At 42.1% G+C, this 25435-nt stretch overlaps 1 protein-coding gene across 5 annotated transcripts; it reads right to left on the reverse strand.

Annotated features, from left to right (window-relative positions):
* Positions 1-1787: 1787 nt before the first annotated feature.
* Positions 1788-25418, reverse strand: LOC115206005 (G-protein coupled receptor 4). Of its 5 annotated transcripts, none has more exons than XM_029772509.1 (2): positions 25052-25418; positions 1788-3995 (listed from the first exon to the last, which is right to left on the reverse strand). In XM_029772509.1, exon 2 carries the CDS (start codon positions 3489-3491, stop codon positions 2346-2348), a length of 1146 nt encoding a protein of 381 aa, XP_029628369.1. In that variant the 5' UTR covers positions 3492-3995; positions 25052-25418; the 3' UTR covers positions 1788-2345. The 5 variants fall into 5 exon arrangements, with proteins under 5 accessions (XP_029628369.1, XP_029628368.1, XP_029628366.1 ...); XM_029772508.1 differs by having other exon boundaries at positions 24998-25418; XM_029772506.1 differs by having other exon boundaries at positions 24941-25418.
* Positions 25419-25435: the final 17 nt, after the last annotated feature.

Below are 25435 nucleotides of genomic sequence, written 5' to 3' on the forward strand. Positions count from 1 at the left end.
TGGTTTGCTAGACGGTCACATTATATGGCAACCCATCCACATCAACCAACCACCCTCCTTTTGTTTGCGAGCTCTATTTCTTTTATGCCAACTTTTATTCTTTGACCTTGCACCCCACTAAAGGATGTGCGTTTGATGACACTTTAATACCATACCAAACATAAAATATTATACTAATTTGAGTGGCAAGTATTTTCATTTACTATGTTATGACTAGTCTATGAGACCAGGCTGCTCTTACAGTGTGTCCTACTGTACCATACAAATTAATGGGTTAATTTGGGTAAAAACTTACAGTAATTTCAAGCTTGGGTTCCTCAGAGAGTAATATAGTATACCAATTATTATATGCATGACAATCCCAAATACAGTAGCAATACACTACAAATATCAGGATTCACATGGGTTTATGATGCCAATGAATTAGCAATGGAAGATCTTGTTTCTGCAGTTTGTGTTTTATCTGTAGGTTGGCAGGACGCATTGGAGAGACCTGTTTGTGGTAAAATGAGTTGAAAGCAATGCAGCGTGATTTGTTCCGCCGATTCTAAGCGGTGCTCACTAAAGCAAGTGGTGGGCTGTCATGCTAAGATTACACAAGTGTAATAATACAGAAATGACTGTTTCGGTTACAGCATGGCCATTATTAAATCTGATTAAGAGGCCTAAGCCAATAACAACAACAAACATCAGTGGAATGGAATAATCTAAGGCTGTGATATTTTACTGGTCGTTCGTTCCCGGAGTATTTTTCTGACGAGAGCTCCTTTAGAAATAACATTTTGTACATACTCCAGACAAACCTAGTGTATGTCACTTGCTTACACCTCCTCCAGAATTTTCCACAGTTAGGTGATTCAAAATCAATTTTAAGACATAGCTTAATCTAATCTAAACACGCATTCGTATTTCCATATTGACTTAACAAAGTAGGTCACCAGGCTCGCTTTAAACCCAGTAATATCAAATAAAACATAACCTGCCTCTCGGAGATAAGACGCCCATTGTATTTGGACTAATGACCTTAATCATTTCCATGTCATTGAGCAAAACCATTAAAACCATGGAGGCAGAGTGAAAGGCTGCAGATGGCCTCAATCTGATCTGGGAAACATTTCACTGGCAGAGCTGTGATCACATCTGATTAGGAATCTCACTGGTTCATTAGCAGGTAAGCGGTGATGATGAGGGTGATAACCGCCTTGCCCTGCTTACTTTAAATAGGCACATCATGCAGGTCTTGCAATGCCAATGTAGCGTAGACCTGGATCTATTTATTTGTATTTTATTTCACATTTATTGAACTTGCTCTGTACTGTCACCATTAGGAGTTATGTCTCCCTGATATCTCAAGAACACCCACCCTCAGCGTGCAACAATGTGACAGTCCCATCGACGGTCCATCAGGCACAGGGCGGGGGAACAGTGGAATTACCCATCATCCTCATTCTCACATCAGGGAATGGTGTGATATTGCAGTGTGAATGTCATTACGTGTGATTTTCGGATATGACAGACAAGACACAAGAAATGTCAATGGTGACATTAATCTTAGGTGTTTGTTATTCTATCTATTCAAATAGGCACCAACTGCAAGACAATATACAGTAGCCTTAAGTGTATGACAATGAACATTGAAGAAAGACACCGAGACAACACTGTTATCAGGCCCATGGTCAACACTCTAATGCTTTTACGGCAACACATCAACCGTACAGTTGACCCTCCGACTTCGGTTTCCTGACATGATATTTGTTCAATGTACCATTACAGCAGACACAACACAGTTGAAACGATGATATACTCAATTTATTTCCCAGTGAAATTGTCGCACAAAGACACATAGCATTGTGCTTCACTCTCCGGCTGACAGAACACATTTAGGATTTTTGGAGCTGTTACAAGGCATCTGGAGGCTCATTGAAAGAGAAATGTAAACATGTCAAATCCAATGTTAGATAACCTTGTCCCACCCAGAACACATACCTACTATAGATGATGAGGTGGAGAAAGAAACCGTTTGATGGCAAACATCCTTAGTTTCACTTTGCATCACATCTATGCGACTGAACTTACTGTGGTCTTTCTTACGGTCGTCACAATGTACTCGTGGTCAATCTTGATTTGATTATTTTCATCTGTATCAAACACATTTCAATCACAGTTTACCATTTGAGGTACATAATATGAGGTGTCATCCCCAAAACTGATAAAACAGCTAAAAGATTTCACATGAGAATTCTAAAATCTCTCCCACGTTCTATTCTACATAAACTGAATCATCCCCCACTTCCACATAGTCTTGTGTTTTCTCATGTCCGCCCATTGCGGATCAGGATGGCTGTTCATTTCTTAACACTGAGTATGGTCATCTGAAGACAGTCCTCTTTGAGGGCCACCAGCTCTGTCTTGTAGGTGCTGGCCTTGACCTCGCTGTACAGGCCCATCTGTTTTTTAGTGGACAGTGGTGTCTCCAAGGTGACAGATCCAGCTGTCAGTGCGTCAGCTGGCGAGGACGAGTTCCGCTTGAAGACCCCCAGCAGGGTGGTGAGCGCGTGACCAACGTCATGGCGTGCGCCCTCGTTAACAAAACAATAGAGGATGGGGTCAGCCACACAGTTCAGGCTGGTGAGCGCCAGCGCCACGTGATAGGCTGCAAACAGGTCCTCCTCTGCGCCACAGTCGCAGGGCTTCTGGAGGAAGAGGATGCTGCGGCACAGGAGGAGCACGTGGTATGGCCCGAAGCATAGCAATACGATCAGGATTAGGCTCAGAGCCAGGCGCTTGATCTTGGCCTTCTCGTGGCACTCCGTGGACACATTGCCGCGCACCGCCCGCAGAATGCCCCGGTAAGCACCCAGCATGAGCAGCCAGGGAACCAGGAAACCCAGAAAGGTCCGGTAAAGGTTCATGCCCGCCACCCAGTCTTGCATGGGGTACTTCTCGAAGCAGAAGGTGTGGTTGAAACGGTCCTGGAAGAGCTCGTCGTGGAAGAGGGGTGCAGAGTTGGCCACTATTTCGATGGTCCACACCACGGAACTGACCAGCACAGCGGTTTTGACCCGCCGGACCTTGGCGAATTTGAGTGGGTAGGCCACGGCCAGGTATCGGTCGATGGAGATGCAGCAGAGGAAGGCGATGCTGACGTAGATGTTGGTGTAGAAGATGAAGCCGAAGAGCTTGCAGGAATTCTGGCCGTGAATCCAGTCGTCGTGCTGGAGGAAGTAGTCGATCCATAGGGGCAGGGTGCCGATGTAGAGGAGATCAGCCACGGAGAGGTTGATCAAGTAGATGCCCAGCTCGTTTTTCTGCTTCACCTGCAAGTAAGCAGCCCACAGAGCCATGCAGTTGGTGGGCAGGCCCAGGACGATGACAATGATGTACAGCGTAGGCTGGAAGTACTGGTCGATCTTCGAGTCCACATTGCAGAAGGAAATGTTGCACATTGTCCTCATATTCTGTAGGTGCATTGTTATTTTGACACTAAGCATTTGCAGGGTCAGGACAATCCGACATGTTGTTGTTAATGAGAAGGAAAGAGGGAAAACGACATTCCGTACAGTGACATTTCCTTCTTGTTGTTGAGTAATTCCTTATATCCAGGCCTGAAAGCAGACGTTTTCTCCAGGCGGGCTTCACATGTCAAACAGCCGTCTTCCATTTCACAGTTGGGTCCCACACCTTTTTCAGAGGAAGAAGACAAGAAGAGAAAAAAAGGAGAAGGGTGAAATAAAACCCCTCTTATTGACAAAGAGCCAGGCCCCCACAAGGACCTCATAAATCTTGGAGAGACTATTGTCCGGGGTCTGTCGCTAGCTGTGGAGAGGGGGGTAGGGAGGTTGATGGGGTGGAGGACCGGGCCACTCTGTGCTGGATGAGACCTCTTCAAAGGCCAATCAACACACACACTTCCTCCAAGAGAGTCACTGACGATCCATGCCACGCACACAGCAGCAGCAGGAGATCTGTTAACTCAGGCCTCAGGCTCTGCCCACCTGAAACAGAAGAAAGGAGAGCATGTGAGATAGTGTTTCTTGCTAATTCCAATTCGTTTCAGTTTTCCAACCCAGTCAGTTTTTCACATACAGTTCAGGTTTATGCACTTGAATTGAATTGTCAGATGCATTCAATTCTCAAGTTACTCTATATCAGCTTTCTGCTGCCTATTGTTTCTGGTATGTAGTCTAACGTTGAACTTCCAATACTCCTCACCTCTCTGCTTGTTTTCATGTTGAAGCCATTACTATTTATTCTTAGATCATTCCGGTCTTTCTCAGTTTCTAATATTTTTACTCATAGCGTATGCTTTACACAAGAGTATAATTACATACTTGATACGAAAGTGTTTACTTTTCTATTGAAAACACAGCAATCACCACAGCCACATTCCAAGGTCCTCCTTCTTGAACAGAAATACAGACAAGGGACAGCCCTGTCTTATCCACCTGTCATGATTGGTCCAATTAGTCACAATTCTGATGGAAACTACACCAATCACTAGTAGCATAATATTCAGTAGTGAACAGTGAACAGTAGTTACAGTATGGCCCTGAAAGATACCATGCTAGTCTTTGTAGTGAAAGGAAGGATGGACCACTCCTATGGTGACCTTGTCAAATACAGTTCAATGGGAACACTCCTATTGATATACAGCAGAATAACTGGGTCACAAAACACGTAGTCAGCAAGCCATGATAAAAACTGGTTAGCGTTACGGCTTCTGTAAGTACCCACAATAGGACAGATAAAATGACACAGTCATGGTGACGAGGGACCAATAATGTAAATCATTCTCGTCAGTTTGCAAGTACGTCCGTGTGTGCGTGTGTGTGAGTGTGTTTGCGTGTATGGTCTACGGGTACATTTATCCCTGGGAATACCCCCTAATGACTAGGATACGGAAAAGTAAAAGACAGGGCATGTTAATAATTCAACATAATTCTAGTGTATCCAGGTCACAACATGGTGTAACTCCACTATGTGTTGCATCAAGGTGTCATTTTCCTATCCCCATTCAATTACAGGCACATTTTTTTGTTTTCTTGGGGATTTACACAGCATGCTTATAGCTATTACACCCTAACCGTCATACTTGCATTGTAAAATAATGTCAAGAATTTTCCCTCTGTTTATTGATTTATCTACCACGGGGAGGAGCAGTGGAGAGGTGCTGAGTAGCAGAGACAGGCTAGAGTAATGCTGTAAGGAAAGATAATGCAAGTAGGCTTCAATTCATCCTCCGAAATGTCTAATGACACTTGCATACATCAGTGCCAGCACTAATATTATGATGGCAGGATTTTACATTCTATGCTGTTGGGGTTATTTTGGTTTTCCCAGATTTAAAGCTTATGTGGATCTGGTTTCTTTCCAGGAAAAAAAATGATGAACACTGACACTGAAGAATGTGGTTTGTGCCTACTGTCAATTTCAGACGCTTATCTCCGAGTGTTTGCATGCGAGGGAGGAATCTTAACACTGCAATGTCAACTACAATATAATGTAGTTGTGATCTTTACCTGACCCTGAGACACAACTGGACTTAACATGCTTGATATTGGGTTGACTTTGAAGTTAATCATGCACAGTTTTTCTATTAATGCTCACCCTGTTGATTTTTAATTTTTACATTATTTGCCTGGGTATATACATTTTCTATACTTAGACCGTGTTGATAACTCTTCCTTCATGGCTCAGTGACCACACTGATGTTATCATCATACCTGCGCTAGTCTTTTGAAGGTTGTAGGCGTACTGACAACATTCATCAGGTTCAACGTCTTCCAACCGTTTGCTTTGGCTTACAAGCCTCAGCCTGTATGATATAACTCATCAGAAGGGTGTTTTGTCCTGTGTCCTCCTACCTCGTCAGTCGAGCCCAGGCCTGCTTGGCTGGATGACCCTTGGAATTGTGCTCTGTCTAAACCTGTGCCATATTGGATGTTATGCTAGCCAGTGGTTTGTGAGGGCTTGACATTGTTGGCCACACAGCCTATATATTCCAGTGGGAGCAGCAGGGAGAACTAGGGGAGCCTGTGCTAACCTGGAACACATTGTGCAACAAAGCGTGGCGTTTGATCAGCTGCCATCTAGGATTATCGAAGCCCCGCCACACAAAGCCCGCCACGTTGGCTGTCGCGCCCAGCACCCCCGCACAATGCATTCGCCCTTCACTCCCATAAATGTGCTTAGCCCACACGTTTTGCTCACTCCTACAAATGTCATTTCCGTTCAACTGATTGTGGTCTATAGGTCTTTTGTTTACTTTTGTTTCAGAGATTTCCATTGTCAAGGGGGTATATACGTTGGATGTCTTTCCCCGGGTATATTCAGCTATAGCGTGCATGAGAATGTGCTCTTATGCCATAATACAGTGGGTAACTGAAACTAATTGAAAACGTTGATGAATGATGGATCCCAATTTAACTCAGTCTAATTTCACAAAGTCATTGTGAGCCCTACCACGATCTTGGCGCCACCTTTGTGTAGAAGTTATCATGATGTCCTAACTCACACAAGAGTGCTGTTGGTCTGTGCCATTGTACTCTGGTAATTGGGGCACATGTAGGTCACCCTCTATAATGAATGAACAATAGACAAGACTTTTCCATAGAACCACAGCATAACAGGTCTCAAAGCGTGATTAAATACAAGTGCTCTAACAAGGAGCTCTAACATTACAGGAAGCTCCCAGTGAACATTTCTGGATGTCTAGCGGTTTAACCATGAGCAAAACCTGATGGACCTAACATAGTGAGAAAGCTCTCACTCAGACACAAGACGACGGTGTGTTCAGGAGAATCGGAAACTAGCTGGCGGTTTAGCCAAACACTCACGTTGACAATGAAACACTGGAGTAAAAGTACTACGGCTAACAATTCAATGCATAACACAACAACACAGGTAAATCCAGGACGAAGGAGCCTAGACATGGTCTTCTTAATCTTAGCCCATTAGACTCTAAACTGTACCATCATGAACTAGTAATTCTGATATATACAGCCACAGGAAAAACACTAGGATACGGTCTATTGAGATTATTTGGTCAGCTTTGTTGAACTAATCCTAATGCCAATGAAAACAGAGCTTGCACAGTATTGAACTCACTAAACACATAGGCCTTGGTTTGTGTCTTTGTTACATTTAGGTTAGTGGACCATTAGCTTCAGGTTAGTCAGGAGTCACACAGCTGAAGCACCAGCGGCCTCCATCCCCCTGGGTGTTATTTCTTTGAAACATATCAGATAACTGTGATTTATTGTTCACAGTTATATCTACTTGACCAACCTTCGTACGTTTCATAATGGTGACTTGCGCTCTTTAGATCCAACGACAGTCGCCATTTTACTGCACATGAATAAGTGCATTTGTTCAACTGAATTAGCAGTGTCCCCTGGCCAATGTTCAAACAGCACATAATACTTAACTGACACTGTTAAGTCTGAAAACCATTTACCATAATATAATCATTTGATCTATTTTCAGCTCGGGAGAAATTGTCAGTGTTGCTTGGATTGGGACAGAAAACACAAGGATGTGAGTCTCATTCGGACAGTTCTATCTAACCTTGGCGATGGCTGTCCAAGCCGCACAGCAACCACTCAAAACTATTCAAACTATTCCTTTTCTGATAGAAAAGTAACCCTTTTGGTGAACCCTATGATGAACGGACAATTGAGAAGCTAGGGCCACAACAGACAGTTCATAATCGGTTTACATTCATTTAGCCTATGACATTTTCATAGGGAAACTTTGAGATTGTAATAAACTTCTAAAGTAGAATTTCTTTGACACAAGTGACATAGTAAAATACACTCCAATATATGCTTCAAAGCACAGATCTAAGATCAGGTTTTCCTATTCCTCACCTCAATAGTAGTGACGACCTCACTCCAGATCAGTGCGGATAAGCAATCTATACCATCACCATACTGACCCAACATTACTTAATATTAGCAATGGTAAGGATGGTTGTTCACTCCCTGTAACATAACCAGTTGGACAAGTGACATTACCAGTTGGACAGTGTCGCAGGCATTCACAAGTCTGTGTTTTGGATAGGTCGTCCCAGTAGACGGCCCAGTTTAATAATGAGTGTAAACACATAGGCTTCCTGATGGCCTCGGCGAGGACCCCTCTCTGAGGTCGGGTGGGAAAGACCCTGAATTATCGAATCAGCTGCACAACAATAAACACAGTAGGGGTGGTGAGCACGAACCTGGCAGTGTTTCAATAAACCACCAGCAATGCCCGGGAGAGAGAGAGAGAGGCGCTTCTGTTTCCCCTCACTTAACACGAGAGAGAGAGAGAGAGAGAGAGAGAGAGAGAGAGAGAGAGAGAGAGAGAATGATGGGTCTAAAATTGAGCTGCATGATTATTCATTCATTAGGGCAGATCAGTGAGAGGATACTACGAGAGGGTTTGGCAGGTCTCCTAAATAGACAACAAACAGAGGGGTCAGCTAAGGGTTATTTGTGTTCGACTGAATGCATAGAGCACAGGGAAAGGTCAAAGGGATCATGTCGTCTGCAACTCTCTGGCTCTGGTCTCTGAAGAACTTGGACTTGGACTTTGTATTCTAATGGGAATACATTTATCAACAGTTCCACAAGTGTGAATAACAAATGGGCTCATCAGTTAGTCATGATTGTGAGATGATAATTATTCAAATAATCAATCAAAGCACAAAAAATATCATTGTTAAAAACAATGTAAAAAAAAATCAGAATAAATGTACATCATTCTGGTATGTGTAATTTCATCCCCAAATACATACTTGATTACCCATTGGTTGGGCAGGGGGTCTAGAGGACCAACAAGGTTTGCCACAATTTTTTTTATATTGAAACAGTGTTTAAAGGACTAAATTGCTAATCTACTCCCTTTCCTGAAAATCCCACCCCCAATAATTAATTGACAGGTCTGAAACCCTATCAACCCTGTGACTCACATATACCCTGCTCCTCCCCTGACAATCCCACCCACAGTGGTAGATGTGGCCACTGTCTGTGACTTATTCAGAATTCAAGGCACACTTAACTTGTCTCAGCAGCATACACATTTGACGCAACAAGAGTAGAAATGGCTTAATTGGTCGATATTACTTACCAAGCTAAGCAGAGCTGTTTCATCGAGATACAAATATCAAAAACCAAATCAAATCAAACATTTCCCGTGCATTTTTATTTTGCGCAAAGGCGCATACAGGCACAGCTACAGGGCATGCAGTTTTCTGCAAAGGTGCAACCTTTGGTAGGCTGAAGGAAGGGCCAGCCACAGAGTCAGAGGCTGCGATACAGAAAAGCAGACATACAGGCAACGTGAAAGGATCCAATGAATTTGCTTGTGGCGCACGCAGCTAAAATGATATGCGACAACACCCTGAGTGCATCGGACATTAAACAACGATACAAATGTAACAACAGCACAAGAAAATAGATAAACAATGTTATTTTTCAGGTGCTTTTTCATTTTAAAACAACAGCGGTGCAGCACACGAGTGCTTTCTAACTGCACTGAAGCAAAACTTTAGAGTGGTCAAAACCATTCATCTTGAGGCGACGGGGGAGGGAGTGCAAAATGCAATCTGTTAATTATTATATCATATATAAAATTGGCATATCTATTTTAATACATACTAGCTCAAAACATTACTAATCATTGAAAATGACAAATTACCCAATGGATCATGTTCATTTTCTGGTAAAAAAAGAGGGTGTAACAAAAAGCCAATTTTTCACCCCTATTTTGAAAGTGGGGGTGCAGCTGCTCCATTTGCTCCATTGCTCAACATTGTTTAAAAGTAATTTGTCAACCTGATGTGGACCCAACACGGAAAATACATTGAATTTTAAGTAAGTCATCAACCAGTACTGTTTTCATCTCATGTCAACCAGCGTTGTAAACATTGAAATTAGGGTAAAACTTCAACTTAAATACATTGACATAACCGGTTGTTACATCAATCTAATTTAAACATAATCATCAGAATTATGTATACATTTGAATTTCAATGAAAATTCCACAGAAACGTACAAAATATTTTCATCCTACGGTATATTCAATATAGCCTATATTGGGGTGTTTGAGATTATGTTGAAGTTTGAATAACCTTGAATAGTTAAAAGTAACTCCTCTATCTCAAATAAAATATGTCTTATCAAATATGATATTTTACATACTGTCAACCAGCCCAATACACACTGAGTATACCAAACATTCAGAAAACCTTTCTAATATTGAGTCCCCCCCTACCCTTTTGCTCTCAGAACAGCCTAAACTCGTCGGGGCATAAACTCTACAAGGTGTCAAAAGCGTTCCACAGGGATGCTGGCCCATGTTGACTCCAATGGTTCAAACAATTGTCAAGTTGGCTGGATGTCCATTGGGTGGTGGACCATTTATGATACACACGGGAAACTTGAGTGTGAAAAACCCAGCAGCGTTGCAGTTCTTGACAATGTTTTTAAGTTGACGTTTTAACCTAATTTCAATGTTTACAACGCTGGTTGACATGAGATGAAAACAGTGCTGGATGATGGCTTTTTTCAAATCCAATGTATTTTCCACATCGATTCCACGTCACAATACGTCGACAAATTACGTTGAAACAAGGTTAATTCAACCAGTGTGTGCCGTGTGGGTAGGAAATGATATGACATAACTCAAGCTAGCAGCTGCCGCTGACATCATAACTGGTGGAGTGGAAAAATAATATCTAACCAACATAATGCAGACGCTGCCACTCATACGTCTAGCTATGAATCACACATCGTTTTCATCAAAAGAAAGGAAAGTCGTAAGAAAGTCGTAAGATTTTCCAACTGCCATTGGAAATAGTTATTGTGACATCACAACATACAGTATACTTACTGTACAAGATGAAACCCTGATGAGGGGCAGCATAGCTGTCAAACTGTTGGTATCTTTTACATGTATTGCATAGGAGCGATAAGAGTACGTGGGTGTTATTTTCTTAATGTACTGTACCATAACACAGCAATGCTATCTACAGAATGTGGATAAGAGTTGAGAGCTTCTTTAGGTTCAACACATTTGAGCTCATATGTTGTTGTGCTCTCCGGGGAATCCTGCTCTTCCAGCTGGTGGAGAGGCCACACTGTGCTGAGTCTCTGGTGTCACACAACGTCCTGTACCGAACTCAACTGAACCAGAGCTAGCTGACTGCTGAGGGCATCTGTTTTCAAAAACCTCTGTCACCACTGTTTGGAGTATGTTTGCCAGAGGCCAAACTCAGATGTGAAGATACAGGCACTTTGTGTGGCCGCACTGGCCTGGTGATGGCTTTGAAGTGATCTAATGTTCTCCTTTTTGCAACGGTCAACACAACATCTGTTCAAATGAAGAACTGCACGTAGTTTGGTTTGTCACAAGGAAGCCGAGCAGGGTACAACTCTACAAGACCCACAATGAATAGATGTTCACATTCAAATGATTCATATAATGACAAATTCGACATGGCCTTTATCAGGGCTGTGTAAGGTGACTAGGTAACAGGAAGTATATTATAGAACGTGCCATGTTCAGATTCTCAAAAGAAATCCTTTAAAAGGCCCAGTGCAGTCAAAAAACGTTATTTCCTTGTATATTTATTCACACTACGGAGGTTGGAATAATACTGTGAAATTGCGAAAATTATGATAATGCCCCTTTAGTGTAAGAGCTGTTTGAAAAGACAGCCTGAAATTTCAACCTGTTTAGGTGGGACGGAGTTTTGGCCTGCCTGGTGACATCCCCAGGGGGTAAACTATAGCATTTGATTTGAAATGAGTTAATAGACCATTAAGAGTTCCAAACCTCTCTGCCAATAACAGATAGTTTTCAGTTTTCCCTCCCCACTCAGACCACTCCCAGACAGTCCTAGCAAAATTCTTGCTTTAGAAATTGCTCTTTGCTAAGAAGCTATTTCAGTTTCTTTTTGAAAAACATTTTAATTGAAAACAATCACAGTAAAGTACTTAATTGTTAGCCAGAATGTTTTGTATATTTAATTGTTTTTTAGACAGTGATAGTCAGAAATGTAGGTTACATTTTAATTTTATTTAACCAGGCAAGTCAGTTTAGAACAAATTCTTATTTACAATGACGGGGAAACATATACAGAGAGGAAGGACTGAGACGGGATTGGTACCCACGTGGGCAGACTCCGGCACAAAAGCATTCCTTTCTTAACGCATAGGTGATGACACAGACTTATCAATGGTTCCCATCTAGTCTAACTGGATACCAGAGTTGACCATGAATATACTTCAAATGTTAGGCTACTCCTTTTACAGATGAGTCATGGTTATACATTCTTTACATTAGATTACTGATAACTAGGTGTTTGGATGCTCCTACCAGCTGTGCTTGTATCTGTATTGTACACTAGCTGGAACTGAAAAATGTACTCATAAGAGTACATTACACGGCCAAACAAAACCGCAAGGGTGGCAACAGAGTCATGACCAACATATAGGTGGCACAACAAGCAATCCAAACTTAGTACGGTGGGCAAGAGATAGTTACCATTATCATCACTCACTCTGACCATACTGTCTTTAAGTATGAGTCGTTGAATGTCATAAGACCAAAGCTTTGTGTGTGTGTGTGTGTGTGTGTGTGTGTGTGTGTGTGTGTGTGTGTGTGTGTGTGTGTGTGTGTGTATGTGTGTATGTGTGTTTGTCATTTCTATCAAAGATGAGGCAGTTGGTGAAAATATCAAGATAAAAAGTGCCCCAAACCCAACCAGGAGCAAGAAAATTCTATTTAGCGAGGAACAGCGAGAGGGAGATGGATAAGAGGCGCTAAAACCAGGTCAGGAACACATTCATTACCCAGTCTCTACTCTTCTGACAAAAAAAATGCTCTACTTTACAGAGGCTGGCTTTTGATCATGGTCTCATCTGTTTCTTTCTGTTTCATCCGACTCACTGATCAGCTGAAACGTGGGCTCGATAGGGTCAGCAAATACGTCTTTCATGGGCATGAGATCCTGTTTCTATTATAAGATCATAGGAAGCAACGTGTTTGCTGCTCAATAGACACTCTGGTTTCAGTTCCTATTTCATAGATGTAAACCAGCGCAGAATGGGCGTTGGAGGCATGACGACACAGTAGACTGTTACAGCCTTGCTAACCATAGGGATAGTCTAGGTGTCAGGGCAGTTATCACCGTCTAGATTATGTGGTGTGCTCAGTCATCAACATGCATTTAGCCCCCTAATTAGGATTATGTCAGGATTTTGTTTTGGTAAAGGTCTTAAGAGCAAACATACACATCTCCCATGCAGAGCACACACACACACACACACACACACACACACACACACACACACACACACACACACACACACACACACACACACACACACACACACACACACACACACACACACACACACACACACACACACACACTTAGTTCACCATATGTCGCACTTTGGCTCATCTAGGTTACTACAGTACCTATGAAACATATATATATATATATATATATATATTGTTATTATTATTTCTTTTTCTGCCCAATTTCATGATATCCAAGTGGTAGTTACGATCTAGTCTAATCGCTGCAACTCCCCAACGGAGTCGGGCGAGGCGAAGGTCGAGAGTCATGCGTCCTCCGAAACATGCCCTGCCAAGCCGCGCTGCTTATTAAAACACTGCTTGCTTAACCCGCAAGCTGGCCACACCAATGTGTCGGAGGAAACCTGTCCAACTAACAACTGAAGTCTGCTTGCAGGCACCCGGTCTGCCACAAGAAGTCGCTAGAGCACGATGAGCCAAGGAAATCCCCCCCGGCCAAACCTTCCCCTAACCCAAACGACGCTGGGCCAATTGTGCAGCGCCCCATGGGACTCCTGGTCACGGCCAGCTGTGACACAGCCTGGGATCGAACCCAACAGATTTAATTTGAATGCAGGGAAACTGAAATCTGTCTTACCCAATTTCTACCAGCATGTCACCATTGCAACTAGAGGTCGACCAAAACTCTAGATCACCTTACTCCACAAACGGAAACACTTACAAAGCTCCCCCTTGCCCTCAATTTGGCAAATCTGACCATAACTCTATCCTCCTGATTCCTGCTCACATGCAAATTCTCAAACAGGAAGTACCAGCTCAATAGGGAAATGGTCCGATGAAGCAGATGCTAAGTTACAGGAGTCACACAGCTGAAGCACAGCGGCCTCCACACCTCTGTGAGTTATTTATTTGATCATATCAGATAAAACTGTAATTTATTGTTTACAGTTACATCTACACTATTTTACCAACCTTAATACGTGACTTGCGATTTAAATATGCTGACCCTCAACAAGGGGGCGCCTCAGGGGTGCGTGCTTAGTCCCTTCCTGCACCCTATTCAGCCACGACTGCGTGGCAGCACACGACTCCAACACAATCATTAAGTTTGCTGACGACACAACGGTGGTTGGCCTGATCACCGACGACGATGAGACAGCCTATAAGAAGAAGGACAACAACCTCTCCATCAAAGTCAGGAAGTCAAAGGAGCTGATCATGGACTACAGGAAACGGAGGGCCGAGCACGCCCCCATTCACATCAACAGGGCATTAGTGGAGCGGGTTGAGAGCTTTAAGTTCCACGGTGTCCACATCACTAAGGAGCTACCATGGTCCACACAAGGTGGTACAGAGGGTAGTGTGTATGGCCCAGTACATCAATGGGGCTGAGCTTCCTGGCATCCAGGACCTCTATAGCACTAAGGAGCTACCATGGTCCACACAAACCAACACAGTCATGAAGGTACGACAACACCTCTTCCCCTTTAGGAGGCTGAAAAGATTTGTCATGAGACCTCAGATCCTCAAAAAGTTGTACAGCAGCACCATTAAGGTCATTTTGACTGGATGTATCTTCGCTTGGTATGACAACTGATCAACTGATGTCAGAGGAAGGCCCTAGGAATTGTCAAAGACTCCAGCCACTCAAGTCATAGATTTTGCTCTCTGCTACTGCACGGCAAACGGTACCGATGCACCAAGTCTGGAACCAACAGGACCCTGAACAGCTTTACCCCGAAGCCATTAGACTGCTAAATAGTTAGTTGAATAGTTAACCAAATAGCTACCTGGACTATCTGCATTGACCCTTTTTGCAGTAACTTTTTTGACTCATCACATAAGCTGATGCTACTGTTTATTATCTATCCTGTTGACTGTACATATCTACCTCAATTACCTTGTACCCCTGCACATCAACTTGGTACTGGTACCCTGTGTATACAGCCAAGTTATCATTACTCATTGAGTATTTACATTTGAAGTTGGAAGTTTACATACACTTATGTTGGAGTCATTAAAACTCGTTTTTCAACCACTCCACAAATTTCTTGTTAACAAACTATCGTTTGGCAAGTCGGTTAGGACATCTACTTTGTGCATGACACAAGTAATTTATCCAAAAATTGCTTACAGACAGATTATTTCACTTATAATTCATTGTATCACAATTCCAGTGGGTCAAAAGTTTACATACATTAAGTTGACTGTGCCTGTGTCATGGCTTTAGAAGATTCTGATAGGCTAATTGACATAATTTGAGTCAATTGGAGGTGTACCTGTGGATGTATTTCAAGGCCTACCTTCAAACTCAGTGCCTCTTTGCTTGACATCATGGGAAAATCAAAAGAAATCAGCCAAGACCTCAGAAAAAAAATGGTCAATCTCCACAAGTCTGGTTCATCATTGGGAGCAATTTCCAAACACCTGAAGGTACCACGTTCATCTGTACAAACAATAGTACGCAAGTATTAACACCATGGGACCACGCAGCCATCATACCGCTCAGGAAGGAGACGCATTCTGTCTCCTAGAGATGAACGTACTTTGGTGTGAAAAGTGCAAATCAATCCCAGAACAACAGCAAAGGACCTTGTGAAGATGCTGGAGGAAACAGGTACAAAAGTATCTATATTCACAGTAAAACGAGTCCTATATCGACATAACCTGAAAGGCCGCTCAGTAAGGAAGAAGCCACTGCTCCAAAACCGCCATAAAAAAGCCAGACTACGGTTTGCAACTGCACATGGGAACAAAGATTTTTTGGGAGAAATGTCCTCTGGTCTGATGAAACATAAATAGAACTATAAATTATGTGGATATATTGATGCAACATCTCAAGACATCAGTCAGGAAGTTAAAGCTTGGTCGCAAATGGGTCTTCCAAATGGACAATGACCCCAAGCATACTTCCAAAGTTGTGGCAAAACGGCTTAAGGACAACAAAGTCAAGGTATTGGAGTGGCCATCACAAAGCCCTGATCTCAATCCTATTGAATATTTGTGGGCAGAACTGAAAAAGTGTGTGCGAGCAAACAGGCCTACAAACCTGACTCAGTTACACCAGCTCTGTCAGGAAGAATTTGCCAAAATTCACCCAACTTATTGTGGGAAGCTCATAGAAGGCTACCCGAAATGTTTGACACACGTTAAACAATTTCAAGGCAATGCTGCCAAATACTAATTGAGTGTATGTAAACTTCTGACCCACTGGGAATGTGATGAAAGAAATAAAAGCTGAAATAAATCATTCTCTCTCTTATTATTCTAACATTTCACATTCTTAAAATAAAGTGGTGATCCTAACTGACCTAAGACAGGGAATTTTTACTAGGATTAAATGTCAGGAATTGTGAAAAATTGAGTTGAAATGTATTTGGCTAAGGTGTATGTAAACTTCCGATTTCAACTGTATTATTACTTTTCTATCATTTCTCTATCTTGAACGCTGACCTGTATTTGGATGGTGGCCATCTGTTGTTTCATACCATGACAAAGTCTGTCAATTTAAAGTGACCGACACATTGTTAAATAAAGGTTAAATAAAAGGTCAGCTACCCATTCGTCCCATTCCACAGACATTATGATCTGAAATACTGTACTGTCCATGAGATGAAGGGCAAGTTCAGCTGCCATCGCCCTTGGCCCCCATGTTTGCAGTGCAAACCATTGCAGCACAGTGTCCTTAGCTCCCTGCATCACCCCTGTGACTTAATACAGCCTGTGACTGATGAGAGGGAGCCCAGCCCGTGTGCGGTGTCGGCTACAGCAACCTTCACTTGGCCCTAAGCAGAGAGCAGGTATTTAATCCTGGCCTAGCAGGCTGCTCATTTCACGCTTGGCTGGAGAGCCAATGTTGGGTCTCTATAAAGCCCTGGGCAGGCTTCCTGCAGGGAAAATTAATGACTTCAATAAAAGTGCCACATTTTCCATCCAAATTCCCACCGGTGGGTTTTATTGGCTGAGCCTTAATTTGGCCCAATCAGCTTGTTGTGCCGGAAATGAATTATTGCGTGTTGGACTGTGGCCACACTCTGAGCCGAAAACCCTTTGAGGTTCTTACAAGACATCTGACATATCACCCTTTCCTCTCTCTCTCTGAGGTAGGATGCTGAAGTACCAGTCAGCTCCAGGGACACACCGGGGCATTCAAGTTGCCACAGATCAACAAGGTCTGTGGGATTTTTGTAAACGCCAGCACTTTATGAGTCTGAGTAATCACAGCTGAAAGCTGCTTTTGTTTGAGTCTGAATTCAGGCTTTGAAATACTCCCTGAGCCAAAGTCCCACAAGTAACTGTTATCAGCCTGCTGGTTGACAGGCTTGAAATGGCAGCAGACCCAGAGTACACAGTGGAAGAATGCCACTGACACTTCCTAGACAAAGAAAACAGCTGCCCGCAAGAGGAAATACACGGTGGTACTACAAGGCGAATGCCAGAGTGCAAATAGATCACTTCAATGAATAGAGGTCTGGCTCTGGGGTGGAGGAGGTATGGGTGCAGCTGGGGATTTGTCAGTCCCTGTGTACCTTCCTGTTCTGTCCAACTTAGTTTAGTTTAGTTAATTAGTACTATCCTGGGGGACACAAGCAGCGTGTCATGAGGACATAAAAGCTCAAACCAAACTAAATTATTGCAGATCAAAGCTCAAATTCATACCGTTTGTGTGAAGTCCTTTCTTATAATGCTGGTGACCAGGGCCAGGCATTCAGGCGCCTGGATAGAGAATGAAACCTAATGAGACATGATCGTAATACACAGACTATGGTGCTGTTGTGGGTTGATGAGCACGGTGCTCCCTAGTTCATGTATGTGTGTTGTCTGTGTGTGCATTAGTAACCAGCTGTGTGATCCCCATGGGAGCTCAGAACCAGAATGAGCTTTATATTACCAAAAAGGAAGTACGGGACGGGTGCCCAAATTAACCACACATTACTTGATTAACGGTCAAGAATACAAGTCCCCAACAAGCTTTCCTCTGTCCTCACAGTGAGAAAGGACACATTATTTTTTATATTTAAAAAGGTGGAAAGAGGCCTAGCCGACCATAAAAGGTTTTTGTGAAGTGCCAGAGAATCTGAGGCAGTACTAACTCAAATTGGCATGTTTTGCTATGTGTGTTTTTCCCATCTTTTGTTTAAAACACCACTCAAAGTTAGGAAATCCTCCAGTTTACAAGCAACGTTCCCCATGCCAGTGAATATGAAAGAAAAACAACCTCTGACAGGAAGGATGGTCCTCGGCCCCTTTAGAAATGGTCCCTCAATTAGATTTTTGGATAGATTAGTTATTTCCACCATCATTTTTCACCAAAACTAAACCAACCCTTTTGCTATGCCAATCCATTGCCCCTTCACAATACAAATAATGTTTGTCACAACAGCACTCATGGATAAAGTACCCTGGATCTATGACTGCACTTTCCAACCACGGAAGAAGAAATCTTCCTCCTCTAACCCAGAGGCTTTCTACCTATATGATATTTCATCCACATGCACTTACATTTTCAGAGTGCTGTGTAATCGATGGCCTGCAGATTAGGTAAAGTGCTGGTAGCAGGTGCACACAGAGTGCAGACCACTCGGAGGCTTGTATTCCCTCTCTGATGTCTTTGTGAAAGTGCTGACAACCTGACGCCATCTCGAAATGCTTGTTGTCCATGAGGTCATCATCCGTGTCTCAGTAAACACACTATTCTGCCACAGCGTTCCTCTCTTGGGAGGCTGCTTCTTTGTTCTAGCGGGACATTGGAGACACGTGTTTAAATCTTTACACAAAGGTGTACAGAGACACGGTCAAAGAGGTTTTCAAATATCTGTTAGTATTACTTCTTACATGGTAATCCCGTTTACATAACACATCTGAGACACTGAGACAGAACGTACAGTTGATCAATCCCAACTAGGGATGCACATTTCAGTCAACTAGCCAACCCTCATTAAACGGTCAACAAACGGTAAACATCTTCCCAAACAGTAAAATGATGTGACCAACAAAAAATACTATGCATCCTTTCAGGCCCACAGGGAAGAGGTGGTATGGGGAGGGTTTTCTCTGGTTCGCCAGGAGGGAGGGAGGGAGGATGTAAAAACATTCATGGTTAACAAGCAACCTTGAATGTTTATGGGGGTGGGGGTGTCTTAGGGGATAAGTGGTGGGGGGAGTGGGGGGGGTGAGCAGATAGAGATATGGGGGAGTGGGGAATGACAACCAACTTGTGTTGCTAGGCAGGGTGGAAAGGGGAGCAAAACATGGTTTCTGGGGGGGAGGGGATAGCAAGCCTATCGTCTTAAAGTCAAAAGGCTATAAGGTTATTATTGAACAAGCAACTCAAGTAATGAAGCAGCTAATAAAACGTAATTTTCAAACATTTGACAAAATGCCATTCACAGGAAAACACAGTTTAAACAGTGAACCTAATGCGAGCGAATCCATTTGTGACAGGGATGAAAATCTCAGTTTAAAACTTAGAAACATGGGGAATCTAATAGCAACAACTAACATGGCTAGGATTGTGCCTTTGGCTTCTGGACAATGAAGAAAGTTGATATGAAAACCAATAGAACCGTAGAGAAATTATGGTTAATGGAATGAAGGTTGGATTTTCACTAGGCTACTATGAAGCAAGGTAAGACATGCCTCATTATTTGAAGTAAAGTAAAACGTTCAGGTTTCAAACAATTATACTGCGTCAAGCTCATGTTGCAAAGTGGTGGGTGACGCGCTGATAGCTGCCTACTGTTGACTATAGCCTATGCAGTCGAATGGCGAATGGGATGCGGGCTTAAATTACAAGCACCTCTATTTAATCGTGGCCATCAAAACAGTTTTTAACACGCAATTGCATTTAGAATAGTTATTTGTTGCGCAATGCACAATGGCTGGGCTTATAAAAGCACGTGTTACTCCAATACCAGCTGACAGGTAATAGCCTATTCCTCTCCTCAAACTAGGCTCTGTACAGTATGTATGCTGTATGTATGCTGTGTGCATGTGATAAATAAGATACATGACGACTAACTAAAATACCATTTAGTGGCCAATTTAATGCCACTAAATTATGCAAATGCACCAATAAATCAATATGCATGACCGGTCAAATGTATTTCTGGGCCGATTAACGGTTAACCGTTAACATCCCTAATCCCAATGTTAATAGAGTCAGTTCAGCATGAATTACTTTTCTGATCAGAGCAAGCTGAAATGGAATTGACCCCGACCAAGGTGCTAAACCTGGGATGTCAGAAACAGCAGCAAAGGTCATCAAGCCTGAAAACCAGAATGAAACCTTTGAAATTCTATAATATGAAAAATCTGACTTAAAAATGTAAAATAAGGCATGGTATTGGTCACAGCTGTCATAAAGCAAAAATGAAGAAAAAAAAACAGATGGGCATAAGGGCATAAGTCCTTTAATATTTGAATATACAAATATTTTCTTTGTTACTTTACCAATAGAACACAAACAAGCATGGGAGATGTAACTAGATGGATTGTTGCAATGTAAATTCCAGTTAGCTTCATGAGGGTACAGCAAATCTAGGGATATGCCTGAACAATGGGGAGATGTGTCCCTTGAAAGCATTTGGAGCTTTCACAGTAGCATATGTGACTCACCACCTGGATTCGGTCTTATGTAGCAACATTGGAAATTGTGTTTTTTACATTGGATAAAAGTAGAGACTCAGCATTACAAAACAGTATATCATACACTATATTTTTGAGGAACAATGGGAAAGCAATTCTGCTTTGAAAGTTGATGAACTTGTAAACTCACTTTTGAGAAAATGGCCTTTGAATGTTTTGGTATCTAGTGAAGAGCGGGTGTTGTGAACTAAACAATGAACCTAGCTAGATAAACAACGTGTAACATCACACACATCATTAGCTAACAAGCCAGCCAGCTGACGTTAGCTAGTTAAACAACAATTAACATAGTACCAAATCATGTTGTTACTACCCTGCATGAATTTGCTGGGACCTAACCAACCAGGTTCAATGTTAGCTAGCTAACCTTAGGTGCTAACTAGCAATTCAAACGGCTCTGGGATACGAATAATAATGTCAGCTAGGGAGCCAGACAGCTAAAGTTAGCTAGCTAGCTAACCGTACACTTTAGCTTGAAATGAAACAACTTTCTGTCAAAATTAGAAACATGTAATATCTGAAAATGTAGCTAGCTAACGCTAGACTATCTTACCCATGTACATCATCATGCATGATGGACGCGTCTCCCTGTCACGGATGCCATGCCAGGGTTGCCCTTAGTTTGAAGATGTAATCCGGAGACAGGTGTTTTCTCCATCTCTTTAGCTATCATAATCTAATTCCACTGATTTCGTATTTACAGATGGCATACAATTGTATTATTAAGGCACATGAAAGTTCACATGTTCCAGTAGGCATTTCTTCCAAAAAAAACAAATTTTGATAAAAAAAAATAAAAACGTTAAAATGGCTCTCCTGGGTAGTCGTGACTTGCGACATACACCTACTTTCCTAAAACGGGTCACATATGAGCTCATACTTTGTGTGTTGATTTGATGTAGAGTTAGGATGAAAAGTAGGTATGTTGATTGAAAAGTTTCAATGCATCATCATTAAGCTGAAAATCCAACTCCTTCCACAAGAGACTTGAAAACATGTCAAAAGTCTTTTCATGGCATATTCTCAGTGGACCTCAGTGGCCTTCACAACAAATTAGAGACTACAGTCCAATGACAACACCTAAGCAGGCAATCCAGCTCTGCCTGGAAAACAATATCCAATTAGACCAAGCTGTGGTTGGGCCGGCTGAGGCTCCCCGCTCGTTATTTGACGATAACCACTTCACTTGTCAGGCTATTAAAGGTGCACTGTGCAGAAATCATTCCGTCTTTTCCTGGTTTCTAAAATTCTAATAGTTCACCTAATATCAGTTCATGTGACAAAACAAGAAAGTATAGTGTAGAGAAGAATCATTGTACTATCTAAACCGCTGTGAAATATATTTTCCACAACTACAAATATTGTATTTTCAGCTGTTTGAAGCTGGTGTACAAAACCTAAAGTAAAACTCACAAAAACGAAAGCATAGAAATAGCACACATAGAACAGCTCTACCAGTTCTTAGACTTACTTTCCATGATAATGACAGATCTATTACATATATTTCTATGTGAATTTGGTCGGGTCGCCCAAAAAGTTACATATTGCAGCTTTAAGTGTCCATGCTTATCACACGTCCCCCGTGTGAGACTGTGAGCAATCAAGTGGCTCTAGCTCGGCTAGATTAAATGTGTGAGTGCTTCCCCCTTCAGTGACCTTGGATACTGAGGACCCAGCCCCGGAGAGAAAGGCCTGCAAGCAGGCAGGCAGAGGCAGGAGGACTAGCTACTGAATGAACCCTCATGAGTGGTTGACCTGGAAGAGATCAACCACCAGTCATTGTGTGTGGACATGATTTAATATGATGCCATGAAAACACAGTCAATGAGGCAGTAAAACCCTCCCCAGCTCCGTTTCAGTGGGGTACAGTACACTACAGTAGGTACAGTGCCAGCATACAACCCAATACACAGTGAGTGCATAAGAAGAGTACTGTACTATAACTCACCAAGTTAAAGGGATAGCATTTTTATATATTTAGATATTTGTTTCCAGTCTATGGACCAGGAGTGACTGTAACATTGATCCCACAATGCTCGTGCTGCTAATTGTTTGCAGTGGCAAGTGTAACTAAACCAAAGTGTGGATTGCAGACATTCGTTGTCCATACACCACTTTCAAGGTAAGGAAATGTAAAAAAAAGAAAATCTAAATTGCTGATCTATCCCTTTTTAAGCTAGGATTTGAAAGGATGTGCCCGATTAAACGTATGAGGTATTGTGGAGAGTATCAGTGGCGTGTATTCATGGTTGCCAAGGTAAGCCAGGCTTCCCCCAAAAATGTACCAATAATTTGTTTTATTAAATAATTTAGCATTCATCTCTCTGTGTTTCATAATTGTCCTTCAATTTGCAAGAGGCTGAATGTATCTCACTGGAGAAAGCATCTGAGCGAGCGAAACTGCGCCCCTCTGTCTCTGCAGCCCATCTATCTGATGCTGTCTGTTCAAAACTAGTATAATATTGTTGCCGCCTGTAGCACTGAATGCAAGGGATGCCAGCAAGCATTTGGCCTCCCTTGATAAGAAAATGATACAATAATAGCCAATCAGCGTTGAGCTAAACTGAGTGAGCTCAACTCTGAATGGTCCTGTTGCATCAATAAAAAGTGTCAAGGGTAGCAAGTTTGGATTTGGTTTTACACCATTCACATCACATCAAAAGCCAAACGTTATTGACAGAAAAAAACTTTAGTTGTTGCATCTCGTTATGTTGTTGTCTTCCAGTGGGCATATACACATCTAGCAAACCAAATGTTGTGAGTTTGAATGTTATAACGGCCAAATTTAGCATTGTAGCTAATTAGCAACTTTTCAACAACTTGCTACTTTTTAGCTACATATAATACAAATTGTAATTCGTAACATATCATACGAAATGGGTCATGGACATGCACAAACTAATACATACCATACGAAATGTAACATATCATACTAAATAATACGAAATGCTCTGAGACCAGGTTGCAGCCAGCGTCAGGCTTTGTGGACTCCACCAGACAGATGCTGCTCTCTGGTTTTGTGATGAAACAAAGGTGTGGCTTATGAACTAACAGGTTCTCGAGCAAAGAACGCACATATCACAACACATAGGGTTGGTGTAATATGGCTTTTTTTATGGCTTGGCTTCCCCACTGATTTTACCCACGCATCGCCACTGGAGAGTATATACCTGTAAAGGCCTACAATGTTTTAATAAATGGCTTATAAAAGCACGGAAAGTGAGCAGTAGCAGTTAATTGCAGCGGTTTGGTAAGACGACACCGTCTATAAGCCAGTGTAAATCATTCCAGAGCTTTTAGCAAACTTGAAGGTCAGTAGCTCAACCCGTTAAAGGGTAATCGTTTCTCCTTGTTCAGAAATGGGAATTAGTTGAATACAATACAGAGTTTTTAAAGGGTGAGATTCTGCTGTAAATACTACAACCATCAATGCAGCCAATGATAATTTTATAGAAGGAACAAGACGTTGCATTGTGCTGAATGTTTTCAGAAAAGACCCCCAATGTGCATTGGACTTGACTCCATTAATACTCAATTGAATATGTTTTTGTATAGCAGGAGAGCAATTCTCTTAAGGACGTGCTTTCAATTAACTGTTTTTGCTACTGTTAAATAAGTAGAGATAGTAAAACCTTTAAACAAAGTTACTATAAATGCTGCCAATATAGTACTTTCATTTTCACGTTTCACTAGACCCATCAACAATTGCAAATGTTATCTTATCAGGAATTCTCACTATTACGTTACTTTCGATTGGCTTACCCTAAATAGATATAGATAGATAGAAAACAGAGAGATCTATTAAAATAAAAAGGCAATGATACATGTAATTATGGTACAAAACATATGCCTAAAATAAATGCCCATCCTTACTCAAGCAGGTGATAACAGGAGCGCGCACTTCTAAAGTCTAGATTGGCCTTAAGAGTTTACATTAAATACACGGTGGAACACTTACATTCAGGTAGGTTCGGTGTCAATTTACCTCCACTACATTGTCTATAGTACAACTGATTCGTTGAGTAAACTGTGTAATCCTCACTTCTTATTCCTCCGAGAGAGAGTCCGACGCTGTGTCGACTTCTTCTTTGCTCACCTTGTAGATGGCGCCACTGGGACACTGCACTCGCGGTACGCGTCTGCACATTGTAGTGTATCTGGCAGAATGCTTCGTATTTGCCATCAGTTGTTTATCGGACATTGCATTTCTTTAACTTCTGTGGAAAACCCCAAAAAGTAATTGAGAGGGAAAATAGAGCGTAAGAGCGAGAGAGCGAGAGAAAAAGTGCGTGCTTATATGAGAGGGCGTGCCTTCGTGTGTGAGACAGAAAGATAGATAGAGATTCAATTGCTGCCATGAACAGGACATCAATTATTGTAAAGTAATGGTCAACACCAAAACAGGGATCCAGTGTGAAATGAAACCTGTTGAAATCATGGCCCGTCTTTCTGTACATCACACTAAAATGCCTCCATCCTA

Source organism: Salmo trutta, chromosome 13 (genome assembly GCF_901001165.1).
Source record: "Salmo trutta chromosome 13, fSalTru1.1, whole genome shotgun sequence".
NCBI classification, from domain to species: domain Eukaryota; kingdom Metazoa; phylum Chordata; class Actinopteri; order Salmoniformes; family Salmonidae; genus Salmo; species Salmo trutta.